This window comes from Mauremys reevesii, linkage group 26 (assembly GCF_016161935.1).
Source record: "Mauremys reevesii isolate NIE-2019 linkage group 26, ASM1616193v1, whole genome shotgun sequence".
Lineage (NCBI taxonomy): Eukaryota > Metazoa > Chordata > Testudines > Geoemydidae > Mauremys > Mauremys reevesii.
Window position 1 is genome coordinate 1662711 of NC_052648.1, and position 21796 is coordinate 1684506.

Below are 21796 nucleotides of genomic sequence, written 5' to 3' on the forward strand. Positions count from 1 at the left end.
CGCCCAAGATACCCCAACAAGGCGGCCATGTGAACTACAAGCAAACCACAGCTCTGTGAGTGGCAGGGTTAAGTTTTCAAACAGATATTCCTGCTCATACCTTATATTCTTCAGAGCCCTGCGAAAGCTGCTTCAGCTGGGAATCTAACTGGGTGAACCGTCGAGTTATTCTCTCTATCCGGGCGTGCAAGTCTCTGTACTCATTGTACTCTGCATTGAAGTCATTCTTATAACTCTGACGCTGCTCCAAAGAGGAAATGGAGGCATATTTTCTGAAGGGAACAGAGTTTAAACAGCACTTTACAACAAATGTCTCTTTTCAAGCAGCAATGTTACTGCAGTTCAAAGAGGGTGGTCTGGCAGGTGCCTGCCTTCCAGGACAAACCGTGTTATTTGCATTGCAACAGCACCTGGATGCCTCAGTCAGCACTGGGCCCCCACTGGTCTGGGGACTGCACGAACACAGAAGACACAGCACTTCCCATATTCAAAAAGGGGACATATCCCCTCTTCACCTTCTGAAAATACCTTGCACGAACCGAACACACACAGCGCCCATGCATATCCAAAGGGACATCTCGTAGGTCATTTAAAAGCCACTCAATTTAATCAAACACAATTAACCTGACTTTCAGCAGGGCACCTTCTATCTAGTCGATATAAGGGACCACTCTTCCCTTTTCATCTCCATGTTTGACCTCACATCTGCTTTAACAAGTTTACCATAGGTGACACCACCAATATCTCACCTTACTCTTTGCAGCAGTGACAGTGGGGGCGGGAGATCTGCCAGGCTAACACAGGTCTTGAGTGACTGAACGAGAACAGAGTGAAGGACTCTGTATTAAAGGAAGCCTAATTTATTAAGATGCATCACTAGAGTGACTGAATTGACATGTATGTTGTATGTAGTGTTGTGGTAGCCACGTTGGTCCCAGAATGAGAGAGACACAAGGTGGGTGAAGTAATATTGTTTATTGGACCAACTTCTGTCGGTGAGAGATAAGTGTTCCAGCTACACAGAGTTCCTCCTCGGGGCTGGGAAAGGTGCTCCGAGTGTCACAGCTACATATTCGTTTATTAGAGGATATGACTGTTCTGTGCTGCAAAGTTGTGGTTTTACTGGGCTACTGACAACCAGACTGCATAGGAGAGATGACACAAAGCGATCACTCCATACCTGAGCTATCAATCCTCACCCTCAACATTTTCAGAAAGATGAGCCTGGGAACTTAACTTCATAATTTTGCTGGATACTAAGGCTGTGTCTACACTAGCACTTGTTAGTAAAACTTATCAGCTGGGGTGTGAAAAAAAAATACACCTGACTGACATAAGTTTCACCAACCGGGGTGGACAGTGCTACGTCAGCAGGAGAGGCTCTCCCACCGACACAGCTACCGCCATTTGTTGGGGTGGTTGAATGTCGTCAACGGGAGAGCTCTGTCCCGTCAGCACAGAGTGACTACACAGGAGAGCTTATAGTAACATAGCTGTGCTGCTGTGAGGTTTGCAGTGTAGACAGCCTTAAAATCATGGTCTTAATAAAGACATTGGATTTACGACTTATTACAATGACCTGTAACTATTAACCCCCCACCCGTTTTTGTCCTACGATACAGGGATGTTAACGAGCCACTTCACCTTGAATAGTCCCTTAGAATATCTGCTAAGAATTTATGCTCAACTATCTGTTCAACCTGGTATTAGCTGTGATGCTGGAAGTTCCTTTCCCAGACCTGAGGAAGAGCTCTGTGTGGCTGGAAAGCTCGTCTCTCTCATCAGCAAAAGCTGGTCCAATCAGCATTACCACCTCACCGACCTTGTCTTTCTGAATTGACACAAACTTATTGCACAAACGAAGAGGAGGCTCCAGTGATGCGCCCTAGCCATCTCATCACATCCTGACTGGTTTGATTTCTGGACACTTAAGCCACAGTGACCTCAGCCAAAAGAAGCCACCAGTATGGGTCAAGAAACCACCAAACTGATGGTCATTTCCACCAGCTAATAGCTGTCAGTCACTGAGCTGGTCAACATCCTGGTTGGAAGAGGAAGTCAGATGCTTGCTGGAGATTAGATATTTGCAAGTTGCAAATATCTATAGTATGGCACTCATCTGTATCAGCTACATGAGGTGATGGTCAGACTACTCAACGACTCAAAAATCAAACATTCAAATCAGACCCAAAGACAAGGTTGAGTATGTGGCTGGCAGCTCAGGTGTTTTCTCTCTCTGGCTATAACCCCCAAGGATTCCTCACTCTAGAAAGACATGGCGGCCTATCAGAAGTAACATCCTACATGCATGCTGCACTCAAAGAGTCCTCAATTCCTTCAACAGCAGTGCCAACATCAGCTCAAATAACTCAGTTGTGAAGTCCCCTATACACCAATAAAACCATCACTTTGATTAGAGCACGGGAAACAGTCATACCCTCTAACACATCAAGCTGTGACTGGCCATTTTTGCATTGCAAGCAGAATAAAGGATGCCCTCCTCTCCACCTCCTCATGAAGTGCAAGGCTGCATGATCCCTGGGTACCTCAAAATGGACCCAATGAAGCTAGAAGAGGGCTGGCAGCACTACCTGCTGTAACACCTAGTTGGTGTTTAAGGCCATACATTTGTGAATTTGGATTCAATTCCTGGGTTTGTGTTTGGTTTTTTTAAAATAATTTTTACCGAGTTCTAACATAGAAATCAGAAAATAACAGAGTTAGTCTGTCTTAGTCACTAGCTGGTTTTGATGTATAGTTTGGAATTGGACCCCAAGGTAATGATACAATGAAGATACTTACAATAAATAATCTGGCATTTCCGAAGTTGATGTTGGTACACTAGAATTATTGCATGTTCCATTTAAACCTGCAAAAAATAAAAACCCACATTTGCATCAGCCCTACATCTTACAAAGCTAAAGTCCAACTTCATACCCCATTTACAAAATGCATTTTCCTTGATATAAAAATATTTGTTGTTCTAGTTTAAACTGACCAAAGGTAGAGTGTATCAACATTATGAGATGGCTGGAACTGCAAGATTTAGCTAATATTCATCTATCTGCAAATGCGTTGAGTAGCAAAACACATCTCTTAATGTAATGGGTTTATAAATATTGCTGCATGCCTCCCAGCAAGGAGAATGTACTAATCCCAGCACTGGTGAACTGCAAAACAAATGAATGCAGTCCAGATGGGCAGATCAGAAAGTTGAGCAGAGTATAATTATTTCCCCTTCTATTCTATACTACATGCTTTACTGCTATTCACACTATAGATTCCTGGAGGAAGTTCTGCATGTCAGAATGGGATGAAGGGATATGTTCAATACTGCATTTAGAGATTTATTGCTTCATAAAGCAAACACCTGCTGTTATTCATGTGTGTCTATAGACTAGGCCATCCACTCAGAGCACAACAGAAAGCACTCTCTATTCCAGAAAGCTAGGAAAACTGGGAGTTGGGGACAAGTGGAAGTGAATTGGCAAAGGACTAAGACTATGTCTACACTAAACAGTTTTTAGCAACATGGTTGTGTTGCTATAGCCATGCCACTAAAAGGCATGCAGTGTAGCCACTGTTTGTCAGCTCTCTAGCTAACAAAAAAACTTCCACCCCCCACAAGCAGCGTTTGCATTGTCGGCAGGAGAGTGTTCCTGCCGACAACGCACTGTTCATACTGGCACTCGTCACAGCAAAAACTTGTCTTTCAGGTGAGGAGAGATAACACCTCTGAAAGACAAAAGTTTTGTAGTTCAATTGCCAATGTAGACATCACCTAAAAATCCTATAAGGTTTTCTTGGGGTAAGAGAATGACACCAGATCTTGGCAGGCATAAGATTTAGGTCCAAGGTAGACCTGACTTCAATCTGAGCTGAACACATAACAACTAACTATTCCTTTCAGGTGACAAATCTGAGGAACTGTCCCAGATTGAGGTGTCATTAGGAGGTGGTTTTGGATTAAAAAATTAAACAGTAATAAATCACCAGGACCAGATAATATTCACCCAAGAGTTGTGAAGGAACTCAAACGTGAAATTGCAGAACTACTAACTACCACTTAAATCAGTCTCTGTACTAAGTAAGTGGAGGGTAGCTAATATAACACTATTTGTAAAGAAGGCTCCAGAGGTGGTCCTAGCAATTACAGGCCGCCAATATGCTTAATTTCAGTAGCAGGCAAATTGGTTGAAACTACAGTAAAGAACAGAACGATCAGACATATAGATAAACACAGTTTGTTGTGGAAGAGTCAACACAGCTTTTGTAAAGGGAAATCATGCCTCACCAATCTATTAGAATTCTCTGAGGGAATCAACAAGCATGTGGACAAGGGTAATCCAGTTGAAAATGTATTTGGACTTTCAGAATGCCTTTGACAAGGTTCCTCAGCAAAGGCTCTTAAGCAAATCAAGCAGTCATGGATAAGTTATCCTCTCACGGATCAGTAACTGGTTACTGGTCACTCAAAAACTGCCCTCTGCTGTTCATTCCCTCTGAAGCATCTGGCCACTGGCACACGGTATGGCTATGTTCTTATGACCACCTCAGGGGAGGATACCCCATAGGCAGTGGGAAATTAACTTGAAAGGTTAGACGTGTGCAATGCTCTGATAGGCCCTACTAGGAAGTCAGCTGCAGTCTGAGAGAAAGAAGCAAGGTGCAGAGACAAATGGGGGTGGCTTCAAAGCCATAGAAGTGAGGGTGTACTCATCCTATTCTGGAGAAGTACAATGTGCTTCAAAGCAAATGAGTCAGCAAAGCAAGTAGAATCTGACTATATATTGATCTTGTAATACAGAAATGAGTTACATAGGAATGGTAACATATTCCCAAGACCCACATTTATAGCACCAGCTACAACTACTTTGGTGTTTTCATCCCCTCTAAAATTCCTCTGGAGTAGTTACCCCAAAGCTACTTCTGAAGTAATAAATCCAGTCCTAGGATGAGCTGCCCAATGCTCCCTTTTAAGATACATTCCTGTTGGAGGTTGTACCAAGACCTCCCTAAGGCGAAGAAAACCACACCAGGAACAGGAAGGGGGCAGAAGAACTATCAGCAGGAGTAAAGCAATCTTGATTTCTGATGGTGAGCGGAGAGAGTGTCCTCCCCACCAAATTACTTACCTACCTGAGCATGGGTTAGTGAAGTGAAGGACTATTTGGGACAAGGGTAAGAAGTAAAGCAGAGAGGAGAGAAAAATAAATCAGAGGTTCATTTTGCCCTTGAGTGCCACCTACTGTCTAACTCAGGAGACCCCGATGTGGTCTTCATCTCCAACTAAAACAGTCTGCAAGGACAAACTCAACTTCTATACAAGGCATCTGGGAGGCGTGGAGGTGAACCTAGCTAGATTTACCCAACCAGTTACAATGCTGAATCTATGCATCACCTACTACATTTTGTTTATAGTTACTTATAATCTCCCATCACTTGGAGCACTGCTAGGAATTGTGGAAAATAAGTTACTTTATCAATGTATAGATGTGACGTATGTGGGACAAGTCAAGAAGAAACAACGAGCCCAGTTCCCATTAATACAGCAACAAGTCAGAACTGCAAAACTGCTGTTTTACCACTTTTCTACCTGACTTTCTGGTTTGGGATTTCTAAAGTGTAAGTAGCTCATTTAAAAAAAGAATTGTAATATTTTGCTACTGAACAAGAAGTGTCAGGAAAATAGCATGTATTTTCTGCATGACTTATGCCAAAAATCAAGACGACAGTCACACAGACAAAAGCAACAGGAGGAGAAGAAATTCACAGAAAAGTGAGGCACACAGTAAATAGGATCAAAATAGTAAAATGAGGTTTGATGTATTAATGGAAAGCATCCTGAAGTACCAAAACCTTCCCCATTTATAATGGTCAAAACAGCCTACACGAGAGCACTTAAAATCACTTGTCAGCAATCAGATCCTATGTACATGAACTGCTTTGGCTGGTATGGGGAAAATCACAAGATTTAATATCTTCTCTATTGAGTTCACCTATATTGAACTGGAAGTTTGTTCTCTAAAACAAGTGTGTACCTTTATCAAAATTGGGCTTTAACAGAATGCATCTCCTGTAAAAGAAACTCTACTCAAAAGAAAGGAATTTATATGCATTCTCATGCATCAAAGGTGGAGAGGATTTAGTGTGGTTAAAAATGGAGTTTAATTAGAAGTCATGGGGTAAAATTAAGGAAAAAGGCTGGATGTAATGTATAATTTAATGACAGATCTGAGAGCCTTGAACTACTATTTCCAAAGGCTGCAGCAGAAGCAGTATCACTTGAGACATTATAAATTAGACTTGACAAAGTAGCAAACAGGAAACATGACTGCACTAGCAGGTGAATGTACTAGATTAGCCAACAGATGTTTTCCCATGTAATTTCTGTGAATCTACGCAGTAAGTAATCTTTGAAACACTGTATTAGGGTTGTTTTTTCCATTCTTCCTTTTTTAACACTTGAGATGTTGGTAGCTTTGTCGATCCTTGAGAAAATTAGATCAGGTAAATAACAAGATGGTCAGTATAAGGTTCATTATTGTGAGTCCTAAGAACAACAGGTATCATATGTTAAGTTTATCTACAGCTTTTGTTGTATCCAACATTGAAAGACTTTGATGTGACTAGTTTTTCCATTATGGAGTTAAAATCAACACAATCAACAATATGAAAATGCAAATCCATTGGGAAATAGAGTGGCAGCTATAAGTACTCAGTTGCAAACTGGTATTCAGACCAGAATGACTATCCATGTACTAATACAAGGCTTAATTTCATTAGGAGAAACTTGACACAATCAGAAGTAGATTCCAAAACCGTATAAAATAAAAAGTTAAACAGGAAAAGTTTGATATACTCTGCACAGAAAGCCCATATGTGATCTAGAGATAGTGAGAGTGTTTCACTAGCAAATCTATAGGCAGGACCCTTTGTTTCTGTTCAAAAACCATCATACAATCTATACCAATATTTTTCATGCAGCCATTTGTTCATACAGGCAGGCAGAGAGAGTTACAAAATTCACGTACCTGTGACACCCTTGGAGGTATTAATTTTTAAGCCAACTTTCTTGATTAGTTCACAGTCCTGCTTCTCCTCTTTGCATTTTTCTTCACTTTTCTCTTTCCTCTCTTTTTCTTTGTGCTTTTTGGATTTTTTCTTTGTTTTCACATACAGTGAGCTACAGTTGTGTTTGCTCGTTTGGGGACAGTCTGTTGACAAAGGATTAGTCAATCTGTCAGTTGCCTCTGGGATCTCACAGTCTCTGCCATTGTGACTTAGGTCACTGCTGACATCGGAAAGGGGGTCATGAGGCCTTGGAAGCTCCAGAACTGGTAAGTGAGAGCCGGAGCTGACAGAATCGGCCACAGCCGACTGCACCGCAGGAGCCGGTGCATCTTTCCCGTTCGAGGAGTTCAGTTTCCCATTGAAAGTGGGCTGAGTTCTATGGGCCAAGTGAGATATCCTAGGCTTTTTGTTGGCTAGTGGATCAATGAATTCCAGAGGCTGGGATCGTTTCTGAGGACAAAGAAAAACATTCTTTTAAAGACTAACAAGACAGTGATTTCAAATCAGTCATTTGCTTTAAATACTCTGCTTCACCAGTAGGTGGCACTGCTGTATCAATAAGCAAACAAAAAAGACACTAGAACAGAAATTAAAAAAAAAAAAAAGTACTTTGGCCAGCAGCCCAATGCAGAAAGGCATTCAATAAACATTCTCGTTCGGGTGTGTGTGTGTAGATCCTGTGTAACCTGATATCTTTTTCTGATGAAATTACAAGTTTAGGGAATAAAGGTGATAGTGCTGATGAGACTTCTGTAAGGTGTTTGACTTGCAAATGCATAACATTCTGATTAATAACCACAACAATGTAAAATTAATGTAGCACACAGTAAGTGGATTGAAAGATGGCTAACAGATGGGTCTCAAAATGGGATTGTAAACCGGGAATCATCTAGCAGCTGTGTCTTAGTGGGTTACCACAGGGATCAGTTCTTGGCTTGATGTTATTTAACATTTTTATTAATGATCTGGATAGACAAGGAGCTCATTCTATTTAACTTAACACAAAAGTTGAGGGATGACTTGATTACAGTCTGTAAGTCCCTGCATGCAGAACAAACATTTAATATTGGGCTCCTCACTCTAGCGAAGACAGGTCTAACATCCTCCACTGGCTGGAAGCTGAAGCGACACAAATTCAGACTGGAAATAAGGTGCATATTTTTTAACAGTGAGAGTAATTAGCCACTGGAACAATTTACCCAGGCTCGTGGGGGATGCTTCATCACTGGCAATGTTTAAATCAAGACGGGATGTTTTTCTAAAAGATCTGCTCTTGGAATTATTTTTGGGCAGGTCTCTGGCCTGTGTTATACAGGAGGTCAGACAAGATGATCACAATGGACCCTTCTAGCCTTAGAATCTATTAATCCAATGCAAATCCATCAAGCTGTCTCACCGGAGACCCCAGATAGGACATAAGCTTCTGACTTACAGTATAAACTGCCAGCCTTCAATCCAATACAAGGAGAAACCTGATTCTGCTACCCAAGCAGCTAATTCTCTTAGAGACCCTAACAATAACTGCACAGCCACACAAAGAGGAGTGGGAGTGCTACACAGGACTAAAAGGCCCTTGCTCAGAGAGGCTGTATGAGCAAGTGGATAGAGAAAGCTGTAAGGGGTCAGGTACTAAAAAGTAATTACTGGTACTATTCTGCTCTCTGCCTCTCCTGTAGAAGCCCAAACCAACCCGTCAGTCTCTTTCCAACTTTTTTGTTTCAAATTTCACTCGGTTGGAGCAAAGCTACCACCATGCAAGGGGTAATGGAAGAACATTAACAAAACAGAGGGCTAATAGGTAATAAAAAAATAAAGGTAATAATTGGAGATATCAATCTCCTAGAACTGGAAGGGACCTCGAAAGGTCATCAAGTCCAGCCCCCTGCCTTCACTAGCAGGACCAATTTTTTGCCCCCGATCCCTAAGTGGCCTCCTCAAGGATTGAACTCACAACCCTGGGTTTAGCAGGCCAATACTCAAACCACTGTCTGGAGAGCATTTCCAATAAGTATTTGCCAAAGATGCTGCATTTGCAAAACACCTACGTAGGATAATGGCAAAGGAGGAAGCATATTCAGTGGTTAGAGCTCCATGAGTCAGGATTTCTGGATACTACTCCAGACTGATACTGACTTACTCTGTGGCCTTTGGTTAGTCACTTGAACTTTGTGCCTCAGTCTCTTCCCCTATAAAACAGGGATAATATCCTTTCGCACCTCAAAGGGATTCAAGGAAGGTGAAGTGGGCCCAAGGCTGAATGTTTGTAAAGAGCTGTGTGTTCACAGTACAAAAGATGCTAGAGAAATGCTGAAACTTAAGCACTTAAATCTTAACAACTACTGACATATGGAAAACTCCTGGCAGGCTGGAAGTAGAGAGAAGGCAGGAATTTTCCACTTGCCCTTTCAGACCTATTGGGATGGAGTTCTGAAGATAACGCTTTGAGAAAATGCTTGTCAGTGATAAATCCACTGCTGATGGATGAGGGTAACTAACCACATCTGTATCTTAAATCAGGTGGTTGTTGGGGGTTACAGGTTAGCTTAGGAGGAGTTACATTGTGAAAGAACCTTTTTTCAGTCAATGTACAAAAAGCTTAGCTTGGAGCCAGCAGCTATGGCTGCCAGCCCAAATCCAGTTTCAGAGGCAGCCAAATTACCTTGGATAGCCTTCAGTACCACAGTGTACATTTGCCTTGCTGCAAAAGGCTGCACAGAATCTGAAGCAGGATTATTTAGCACCCACTGGAATACTGAGGATAGTTTTGATTGTGTTTCTTTTGGATATTTAATGATTGTCCTTACTATCTCAGACAGGATTGTTGTGTTTGCAAGTGGAATTTTTGTTCCCTCAAAGCGCATTTGGAATCTCAGCTCCTTTGATGGAAATCATCCAATTAGCTTTCTTCTTCCAGTTAATTCCTTGCATTTGCCAACTCGAGAAGGCCCAAGAATGCTTGGTGACAGGAAGTCCTGCTTTCCAGACTAGTTACAATCAAGAGGGATGTGGAGAGGAAATATGCACTCTGCCAAGGATTTATGGGGCAACCACATCACTTCCTCAGTGCCTCCTGGTGGCTTTTCAATACTTTTACCGCCTCTTTGCTACAAGGTGCAGGGCTGTGCAGATAAAGACTACAAGCTACCCCAATAAGTGTGACCCACACATTCTGGTGTCTGCAGATCCTGACAGATGAAAACAAACCAAATAAAGAATGGCCAATTTTTACTCACCTTAAACTAAGGCCTGTATTGTTAACAGCAACACCTTGATTTTCTTGGATGAAACATACTAGATAAACACTCATTTCAGAAAAAGTTCAATTTGAGAATGATGTACACAGCAGGCACAGTGAAAGCCCCAGAGTGTGCTGCAGCAATCTCGACGTGGGACGTTACTGAGCAGCAAGATGGTGCACTATAGATTCACACCGTGACTTGCCGCATAGTACCTTGCATGTAGACAACCCCTTAGTTGTGCTTGGGAGCTGGTCGTTACTGGCTGGCTCTAAATTATTGGTAATTTTCAAAATTTTCAAAAAGTGTTTAAGTCCCAGAGAAGCAGAAGTGCCACAGGATTTCAAGACGCATTCCAAAGCATTTAAGAGGCGAGGTTAAGAATCTTACAGACTGCTGGCTGCTGAACCACACAGACAGCACAGCACCTTGGGAGGGGAAATGGATTAATGTGCTTCTCACAATAATGCTCTACCTTCGTGCAAAGCTTTATAGTCGGTTAATCTCCACCACCCTTGTGCAGTAACTATGTCCAGCTTTACAGATGGGCAAGCAGAGGTTGAACCACCTCCCCAAAGCCCAACACTGAGCCAGTTGTTGGGTTTAGACTGTGATGGCTCCAGGCCACCAGACACCAACCTACCCCACACCCTAGCCCCGGCAGTTCACCCACCTACCTGAGGAGGGGAAGAGGAGTTCACATTGTCTTTTGGGGGACTCAAAGAAGGAGCGTCTCCCACAAAACTGCTAACATTCTGGGGCTGAGAGAGCTTCCTGAAAAACAGAACGTATGGTGGTTTAGACCCTGTACCCGAGGGACAAAAAAGCATCAGGTGGCATTGAAGACCCTCCTCTAGCATGAGAGGATCATCTCAAAGTTATTCAATAAATCTGCACCCATAGTAACGCTCATGTTCGATAATCCCATGCAACCGGCCTGGAGGTCTAGTGGCAAAAGCAGATGCAAGCTCTAAGGGCCAGTGGGGACTTTAGCATTGCAACTCCGACAAATTCTGCAAGCAGCAATAGCTGGTGTGGGAGAAAGCCCTCTTTACCTCAGGGACGGCAGCTACTCTGCCCTTGGAAAGCAAAGGCAGATTCCCAGACGAGTCAAATCTCTTGGAAAGGAAACCAAGTTCAAGACGTACAAAACTGCCCAGTAAAATACTGAGGGCACCAAAATATTGAAGGAATCTCCCTCTTCCCCACCATCGGCTTATTCATCACAAGAGAACAGGCCCATGCAGTGCCTCTAAGGGTTGAGTCAATAGAGCAATGAGTATCCCTGCCTGAGAGACTGGAGTCAGCATTCCCTGATGGGGAGGTAGCTTATTTTCTACACACTTACCCTTCGGCTTGTTTTCCCTGATGTCTAGACCTAAAAATTGCTACTGTAGAAATTCATTCTACTCTAACAAAATTATTCCAGAGGCATGTTAGATAAAACATTTATATTAAAACGAAAAAGTCAAGTGACTGTACTGGATGGCCACAGTGTGTTCTAGCCAGTGCTTGACGACTGATGGATGCCCTTTAGTAATCAGAATTCATTTAGATTCTCACTGACTTTTCAAACGTTTTTCAGTCTTGTAGGGTTAAGGTCGTCTTACAAAAAATTAATCAAAGCAGAGACATTCATACTGGGTCCCTGCTTTGAAAGTAAGTTCAAGTGTTAAATGGAGAAAATCTCCCCATTAGGAGAACATTTTAGTCCAGAGAGGGTGGGACAATTATCCCTTAAAAGTGAACCATTGGGGTGGTAAGGGGGAGAAGAGTGGCATCTCTGACAAGAACCTCATTGGTCTGTTATGCACCAGGCACATTTAAGGCTCCATAATGAATACCCTTTAAACTTGCACCTCCCAGTCAATTGATCCAAGTGCTGCACTTGCAGTACTGTCTCAAATAAAATGGCAACCTCTTGCATCAAAACAAGACACTACAGTTCATTTTGATTGCTAAATCCATCCACCTCCTTTTAAGTATCAGTCATTTTTCTGTGCAGTTCCATAGCTCCCAGAGTAAGTTTCAGAGAACATTAACTTTGCCCTGGGACTTTTCCAGCATGAGCCAGAGAACCCATGTCTTAAATCACTCAGGAAATAAATGTCTTCTACTGAATCAGGTTGCATCTGTAAAGAAGTTAACTCTGAAGAGGATTTAGAACAAAGAAAGTTTTACTGTAGCAGTTCTATAACCCACATGCCCATGTTAAGTACCAAGATCTAAGTTCTCCCATAAAATGATTCAATCTATAGTTTTAAATTGACGAATGTTATTTTTTAAAATTTAGTTATTTATTTTGCAAATCTGGAAGACTACTACAGAGATATCTGCAAAATTTCAGAGGAACTTGTTTATTTCCCTAACCTGAAGCTTTGATTACACACCAGCAATACTTCAGCAGTTAATTTCCATGTTTAAAGCCACATCCTCTTAATTAAGAGATTTAAACTCAATGAAGTGACAATATAAACCAAACAACCATGCCTCAATGGTAACGGTCATCAAGAAACATGCTTGAGTGGACGGTAATTTGTACACCTAATGAAGGGGACTAGCGGCAATGCATATAGATTACAACTAACTAACATTTTAAAGTCAGTTTCTCATTGACTAGCCTCAAGTACGACGACTTCACCTCCTCAACTAGTTAAAAGCAATTCCAGAATGCCTTTCTTTACTGAAATGAAAGGTATTCAAAAAGGGATAAAGCCACTGAATCCAATGCACAGTATAAGTTGCTAACACTCAGGCCTGGCCTACAGTTAAAATTTAGGCTGACATAGTTACCTGCTCAGGGCCAGGGGTGTGAAGAATTTGCACCTAAGCACCGTAGCTATGCCAACCTAACCTGGTGTAGACACAGTTAGGTTGGCAGAAGAATGCTTCCAATAGACCTAGCTACCATTGCTTGGGGAAGTGGAATTCCTATAGTGACAGACAGGCCCCTTTAATTGCTATCATCTGCATCTACATTAGTGCTTAGTGCAGCATAGCTGTCGTGCCATTGCTATGCTGCTCTAGGGCCCAGAGCAGAGACATGGTCTCTGAAGACTGCGCTACAGCACAGCAGGAAGGCTGGAAAAAGGAAGCAACACTGGAAAAAGCAAATCAACCCAACATTAATTTTGTTAGAAACCATTTAAAATGTCTAAAGCTGGGTTATTAAAGCAATTCCTAACCCATCCCAAGTGTTTCGTGAGCATAAAAACAAAGAGCTAGAGTGGTGTCAAAGGATATTTAACAACTGGACAGAACTAAGCAGCAATTGAGGCTACCATGGCAAAACTATGTAAAACCCTGCATCTGGTGTCTGTGCTCTCCGAGAGTGTTTTTCTACCAGCTTCAACGCGACATGTTTTTTCCATTTTGTAGTCTCATTACCTGCACTAGCTGAGCGGGTCTTTGTTTGTACAGTTGAATACATCCTTTCCAGGGTCTATTTTTAGATCGCTGCATAACTGAATGCCACAATTCGAGCAAAGCAGTAAACACTTCTCTACTGGGAAGAATCAACTTTTTTTTTTTATAAAAAGCCATACAGACCGTGTGGATAGTTGTAATTTTCCATTTAACTATAATTCAGCATGAAGGATGTTTAAATTGGTTACAACACACCAGTTTGAGTTTTCCTAAGTATGCCAAAGAACATTTAGTGTTACAGACTTTGTTGGTTTAAAAAGTCTCATCTTCAAGCCAACTGTGCTTTCAAATCATGGAAACTGTTCAAACAAAAAGCTATATTTTATATTAACCAAAATCACAACGGAAATAAGTCTCAAAACAAGTCCAGATCAAGTCTCTACCTGCACAACAAACAGCACAGGCTGAGAAAAACATGCAGAAACCAGAAGTGGGACTACAAACCTGTAGAACAGAGTGGAATCTCCTAAAAGGTCTGTAGGGCTCATTGTAATTTAAGGGGTATAGCTGCAAAGGACAGATGAGAGTCTCTTCTGGGAACTCCCAGACTGAGGGAGACTTTCAATCCTAGGGACAAGTACCTGATGAAGTGGACAGATTCTAAGGCCTGGTCCACACGGGGGAGCAGTGTCGAGGTAAGATACGCAACTTCAGCTACGGGAATACGGGAATACCGTAGCTGAAGTATCTCATCCCGACTTACCTCCCGTCCTCACCACTTGGGATCGACGTCTGTGGCTCCCCCGTCGACTCTGCTACCGCCGCTTGCTCCAGTGGAGTTCCGGAGTCGACGGGAGCGCGTTCGGGGATCGATATATCGCGTCTAGATGAGACGCGATATATCGATCCCCACAAAATCGATCGCTACCCGCCGATTCGGCGGGTAGTCTGGACATACCCTAACAGTCTGCTTACTGCCCTCCCCCCGCAATAAACATGTTTTCACTCTTTCTGCCTGCCAAACAGAGGTTCCAATCCCACAGGCTTTAATGAGGCACGACTCAAAGGCCTGAAAAAACAGCTGAAAACAGAGAAGCCATCCTAGCTGCCTCTATGAGGGGCTGCTAGTAAATAGGGAAATGCACAAGGTAAGAGGCTTCCGTCCAGGTGGACACCTAGGCAGTGAAGGCTAGATAAATGGGCAGAGGGGGGATGGCTGCCATATGCAGAGCTACACTGTCTTGTTTGCTTTAATCTCCATCCACATGAGGTTTAACGTGATTGATCCTGAGTCACAGTTAACCCTGGGGTGACCCTGGGTTACCTGGCACAAACTGTAGCACAGCAGGCACACAATTAAGAGACTTGTGTTTGGACACAAAAGTGTGTTAAATTGTTCTAGATGGAACAATGTATGTTAAACACGACCAAAACTTGTACACACAGATACGGCTCAAGAGGATTAAAATAGAAGCTGCCATAAAAAGACACAGCCATTAATGGGAGGGGAACATTCAGAAGAGCAGGGAAGGCAGTAGCTGAGCAGCATGTCAGGGCAGAAGGGGGAAATCACATCGTTGGATAACCTGTCCTCAGGGGAAGGGACTAACAGAAGTCTGTGCACAGAGGACAGCAAGGCAACAAAGTGACATGTAAGGGGAGGGGACATTAAACGAAGAGCCAAATTTGATGGAGAACTACACGCCCTCGCTAACTAAATTCTGTTCCAGAGTTCTAAACAATCATTAACTTCCCATCTAAGGAATGACCTTTCCTTTCCTCCGATATTTTCCCTGTGGCTTTCATTTTCATTGGTTAAGAATACAGTGACATGTAACTTGGGAAATTCCTAAGTTTACTAGAGACTGCATACAGTTTTGATGCTCTTGAGCACATTCACCAGCCACATTTAGTAGCAGATTAAATAGGTTGCATGTTAGAATCAAATACTTGACACTATGAACCAGATCTGCTTGATGTAGTTCTATTGACTTCACTGAGCTACCCTGATTTACACCAGCCGATCTGGCTCACTATTTATAGGCCCAAATTAGTAGATTAGTAAGAGATCCAGCTAGCAGATGACATCACAAAGTGTGGAACAATTACCGAACAAGTATCCTCTTCAGTAACTGCTGATCTCCTTCCGAGTAGCCAGGCCAATCTTTCTGTACATCTTTGTACATACAATCTTTCAATGTGTAAGTGCTGTCCTTGGCACTCAGATTTGCCACCTGAAATAGAAAAGTAATTTGTGAAAAACCATTAGGGTTTCACTTTCACACATTTTTACAAAAAAAATCCAAAAAATCTGGATGCAAAGCTGCAGCAGATTTACTGAACCAGTTAGAGTCGTAAGTGTCAATAAGCACCAGGATTAATATTTGCTTCCAAATTTATCCAACTGTCTTCTTTTTTGTGTACAGTGGCAGCACAATATTATTAGCACCTAGGAGCCCCAGCAAATGTTCATTTATTAAATACATATCAAATTATACTGAGATGCAAGTACAAAAAATTATGGAGACTACAAATGGCCATTCAATATGGACACAAAATAATCTGGGGCTGCTCCAACGTGAGCTAAGGGAAACATCTGGAAATAAACCCTGCTGGGAACAGGCAGACAATTTATCGAGGCTGTCCAACACCTAAGATGAAGCCGCACATCAACTGATATACAAACTGTTATGGTGACAGCTTTGTTCACAGCTGCCTGAAGACAAAGTTTCCCACTGTAGAGAGGAGTAATTAAAAATAGAAAAGATGTAATAGTCTGGAAGGGCAGGAGAAAGAATGCTTCCCTTGATACTTCAGGGTCCTCACAATGTGGTTTTACGGGATATAGTTCTAGTTAAAGTGACCTGCTTAGTTTTATGGGAGAAGAAGTGATCATGTTGACAGCTACTATGAGGAGAGAAAGCAAAACCTACCATTAATAACTTGTACTCCAGAGCTCAACAAAATAATCACCTCACCCAATAATCATATTCTGTAACTAATACAGCACATGACCTTGGGAAGCTTTTTGCATTTTGACAGAACCTACCACTGAGAGATTTCCTATACACAGAGACCATTCGAGGCCTAATGAGGAACTCTGTTGGAGCCAACAGAAACATGTCAGCATGGAAACAACTTAGGTTTCCCCCCTGTCATTCATCTTTCACCAGTCAGACTGAAATTTAAACTCTCAGCTGCAATTACCTTCTCATCTGAAAAATACAAGGTTCATACAAATGTATTAGTAACTCTTACACATGCAGGGATCATGCCTTTGTAAATACTCTACATCTCTCTACAGCCTGCCAGAGGACTGCAAAGCACTTTCCAAAGCAACAGTCAAGGGTCACAGCTCACGTATGGGATGCAGTACTAGGCTCACTTTTACAGAAAGGGAAACGGAGGCACATATGTTAAGCACTTGTGCAATGTCATGTTTCCAAATAGGCAAGGACAGGACGGAAGTTTCCTATTCCATGGATTCTTAGCTCCCTGTCCTAAAACAGGCTGCACTTTACATTTGGACGTGTTCTCTTAGTTTGTCAGTGGAGATACTATTTATCAGTTTGAGATTAAATAGGTTTTCTAGGGTTTACAGAGCTCAGTAGAAGCAGTTACATTTTAGGTTGCCTTTATGGATTGTCAATCATCTTGACAGCACATTGTATGAAATGTGCTGTTAGATTATCCTCACAAAACGATAAATTACCCCCATAAAAAACAAAGTGAAGGAGCAGGAAAGAGGACATCTAACAAGAAACACTATGTGACAATCTCATCTAAAAAGTTCTAGTCAAGGACTGAATATTGCACATTTTGCAGATGAGAGATAAACATACAATTGTCAGTTTACATGACACATATTTCGTTTTTCCCTTCAGTTATCAATGTTCCAAAATCCTGAGCCAAGCAAAAGATGAATTACAATGTACGTTACATTTAAATCACGCAGTAATGTCCAATATGAAAAGGGAAACAAAAAGCCAGTTTCTGCCTCAGAAAATCCCCAAAAATATCTTCTGTCAATACCCAGATCATTTTTCCCTGTTGCACCAACAGCGTGCCAGGTACTGTACAGAGAGGCCCTGGTCAGAAGGTTTTATAATCTACTCAGAAAAAGTTCTCAGGATTTTTTTTAAATTGCTTTCCACATCAGCAAGTCCTGGGAACACTGCAGCTCCTGGGACCTGCATGCTCCATTCCCCCAGTAGTATCTTTTGAGAAATTAGACTGTACACTCAATACTAGCACAGTCCTGTGTAGATAAAACAGCATAACGAACTGACACCCGACACATTTGGGCAAGAAGTTAACACAGCCTGTGTTCTGTAGCTCATCTGTGTTTGCTTGAGGATGAGAGCACCACTGCTGCTGAGAGGTAATAAATTTACAAGTGATAAGTTTCCAGCCAAGCCAGAGTTATCCTAATCATGTTAGCAGTGTTGTGACTACTAGACATAGTAGCAACCTCCTAGAGGTTTGTGACTATATTACAGCAGACACTGTTCATTGAAGTTACACAACATTAAGACATTCAAGAGGTTAAAGAACTCAGAATGGTACTGAACACTGAGGCAGTAGTTCTAGCGGATTAAAATCCAGACCGAGAACCAGTAATTCCAGAGTTATAATCCTAATTTGGCTAAGAACTTGCTATATACCCTTGGACAAGCGACTTCACCTCTCTGTCTCAATCTCACCAGATACAGATGAAGGTTAACAATTCCAATACCTAAAGGACAGGGATGTTGTGGGGTTCAATTAATGTTGATAACGTGCTCTGAAAATGTAAATACTATAAAAGCAGTAAAGTATTATGAATGGCACATTCAGCTAGCACAAATAAAGTCGGAGTATTCAGGCTGGTATTACTGAATTGGTACAACTGGAAGACAAGCATTAATGTCTGGCATACATGAGAACATGTCTAGCAAGAAGCTGCATGATCTTCAGAGTTAAACACTAATACATTTCTTTAGCAGTAAAGGCATGATTTGAGAGAAGCTGAGGGACACAAAGTGAGCAGGGAATACATTTTCTCTTTTGGATGGAAAATATTGCAAATGCCAATTTACTGATATGTTCTTGTTTTGCATGTATTATGAACACCTCTGAACCCTATCTACCATAGTTCATATCAATTCATACTCAAGTGTTAAATGTTTGCCACAAAGCCATAAAAACAAGGAGAGGTCACAGTTTGGCACTAACTATCCAATATACTGCAGTGCAATTTGAAAGTGTGGAAGTGACCAAAATGTCTGCTCTTAAAGCTGTCCTAATTTGGTAGATAATTTATACAAATTGGTTATAAACCCCTGAAAGTGAAAATGTTGAGGAGCTGCTAATGTCTCTCTAGAAAAGCCAATGTAACACCGCAACCTATCCCTTAGTCGATTCTTACTGAGCACAGCCATTAAGGAAAATTAATCTATGGATCACATTAAAGCTGCAGCTTAAATATGGACTAAGACAAAGTCTGCCAACATTATGACACCACATGTGTCTTAATGATTTAGGCAAAGATCTAGGTAGGACACTAACCTGTTGCAGGAGGCTGTCCAGCAAATCCTTGTCCTGCTGAGAAAGTCCATCCTTTTGCAATCTGAGAATAAGTTCAGGTTTCTTATAAGGCTTTAGTGCCAATAAGTGCACAACCCTATCTTTGAAGGGTCTCTGAGAAATTGCACTATTGCCTCTCTTTATTGCACTAGCGAGGTTGACTGGTGTTGGACGTTTCCTAGAGGGAACAGCATCGGAAGCTCCTGGTGCAGGCTTACGAAACTGAACCTTTTTACCTAAAATGAGATGAAAACGTAATGAACTGCAGGAGTCACCTTGCAAAGTCCAGTGTTTTGCCAATGTGCATATGTACATAATAAACTCCAACATGAAGCCCTGACAGACAACAATGGAACACTCAAATACACACACTCCTGTGCCAATGAAAGTACGGGAAAAACATTCTGTGAAACCTAAGAAGATTTAATCCAAGCGTAAAAAGTAACTGGAAGTCCAAAGCTGCATCATCACACATGGGGAACATGGCTATTACTGGCTACAAACTTGACGAACTTCAATTCTCTGCTCACCAGTCCTTCCTTCTTCACAATGTTCTACATCCCCTACTTAGTCCAGCCAGATTTTTCCTGTGAAAAGGAAAGTCCCACAATTGCAATGTAGAGCAGCGCTGCAATACAGAGGGATAAGAGCAGAAGTGGTGAACGGGAGGCTCCCCTACTGCTGATCTCAGCTAAAAACTCTTCTCCAGCAAACGTCTGTTTTTAGAACAATAGGAACTTTATGGGTCTGGTTCCACAAGCCCTTCCCTGAGAGCAAATACAAGGACATGAATGGGGTCTAACACTTAGACAACTAGACCGCACGTATCATACCCACTATTTCATATGATGTTTCTATTTAAGTAATAACTTTCAGCCTCTTAATGAGCATTTGTGTACACTTGAGAACTGTAAAATAGTTAACATTCAGTTCAAATCCCCCAGGAAAACTTCCTCAATTCCATTTTGGGAGTTTTGTTTTTATCTATTTCCTTTTGATTATACCCTCTGGGCCTAAGTTTTTCCAGCTACCACAAAGCCTGAATTTTTTTTTAACGAGAAACCATTTTGATGTGACTCAGAGACAAACTGCATCATTTGCTGGAAGATCAGTCACCCCTCCTTCTAAAAAAAACCTGGGTTGTTTCCATATGGAAAACAAGAACTTTCTTAATGGAAAGCCAGATTCTATTATTAATCCTAAATGTGCCCCCACGACAGAGAATATAGTCTATAGAAAAGAAAACTAGATGCCAAAGCCAGAGGCTTCATATCGTGCACAGTTTTATAGAAGCCATTAAAAAAATTAACAGCCATTTTAGTTCAAACAGAGTGATCTGATCTGGCATAAATGAAATCCAGCTATTTATTCTGACAATTTTTGGTGATCTTATTTCAGCATGGCAGTTTTCTCTGCTTAGGAAACAATGTTTTCAACTGAGTCATCTGAAGATGCTGCTGATTGTGTGCAATGTTTGTTTATTCTACTGAAATGTAGGTTGCATAATTTTTTTAAGTCATCATTTCCTGGGTTCTGATTACACACATTGATGCAAGTCAATAAAGGCTGTTCCACTGGGAGGCTGAGTGAAGATAAAAAGAGAGAACACACAAAAGTCCACACGTTGTTAAGCATCCAGAAGTTGAGAGGTCTAACAGGATCTAATTTCTAGAAATAGGATAAGAAATGTCACAAGAACAGACTCGTCAGGTTTCTAGAGCTTGCTTGGTTTTTTTGCCAGGAATCAAACACCAGAAATATGCTTTTTGTGGCATTTCCATTTACAGATGGAACCAAGAGGTGGAGAGATACACAGAAAATATACTTGATGTTAAACCAAACCCTTTTTATCCTCAACAAGTGTTCAAGGGTCAGGCTTATCCAGACTGCTCTAATTTTCACTCTTAGAGAAATTCTTTAACTTCTTCATAGCAATCAGGTTGAGCTGCCCGAAATCACTATATATTCATCTCATATAAACATTCATTTAAAAAAACAAAAACAAAAAACCAGCTTTCCCTCCTCTCTTAGATCATATAAAGTCAACAAGTCACATACATGCTTGAGGATCCTGTAAGTCAGCACAATGTGCATCTTAAAGATGAGGCTATTCTGAGTATGCATCTTTAACCCTAGGCTGGACAGCAGGACCCCGGACCTCTCTTTCTTCCCTTTTCTTGAATAAACCTAACTACTGTGCTCCCAGTCTCCTCCTCCTCCCCACCCCCAGACATTTTGACATCAAAGTCTCAGCTTACACAGTAAACCCCAACTCCACCCTGACCCTTGCATGGCCGGGTCTTCATTTTATAAAGGGAAAGTTTAAAATTCTTACTAGAACTTTAAGTTTTATTATCCTTTCTTTCTGGGAAGCTGTTTGCTCATGAACCTGACAACTTTATCCCTTTACTCTAATGGTTTTTTGAATATGAAGAGTTAAACAAAATTATTTTCTAGAGTACAGGAAATCAATGAATTTCCTTCCTGATTACTATCTATCTTCTCAGCTTTGAGCACTTGGCTGATAAAAACTACAAGTGAAGGTCTATTCTAAA

The 21796-nt window shown here is 41.5% G+C and overlaps 1 protein-coding gene across 1 annotated transcript in view; it reads right to left on the minus strand.

The window, feature by feature from the left end:
* The window catches only part of ELL (elongation factor for RNA polymerase II), an 83856-nt gene that overhangs the window by 8129 nt on the left and 53931 nt on the right, over window positions 1-21796 (minus strand). Inside the window, exons 5-10 of the mRNA XM_039515831.1 lie at window positions 19224-19477; window positions 15786-15910; window positions 10988-11084; window positions 7035-7524; window positions 2803-2869; window positions 101-272 (exon numbers count right to left, since the gene is read on the minus strand). Coding sequence (XP_039371765.1) covers window positions 101-272; window positions 2803-2869; window positions 7035-7524; window positions 10988-11084; window positions 15786-15910; window positions 19224-19477 — 1205 coding nt within the window. The remainder of the gene's footprint in view (window positions 1-100; window positions 273-2802; window positions 2870-7034; window positions 7525-10987; window positions 11085-15785; window positions 15911-19223; window positions 19478-21796) is intronic.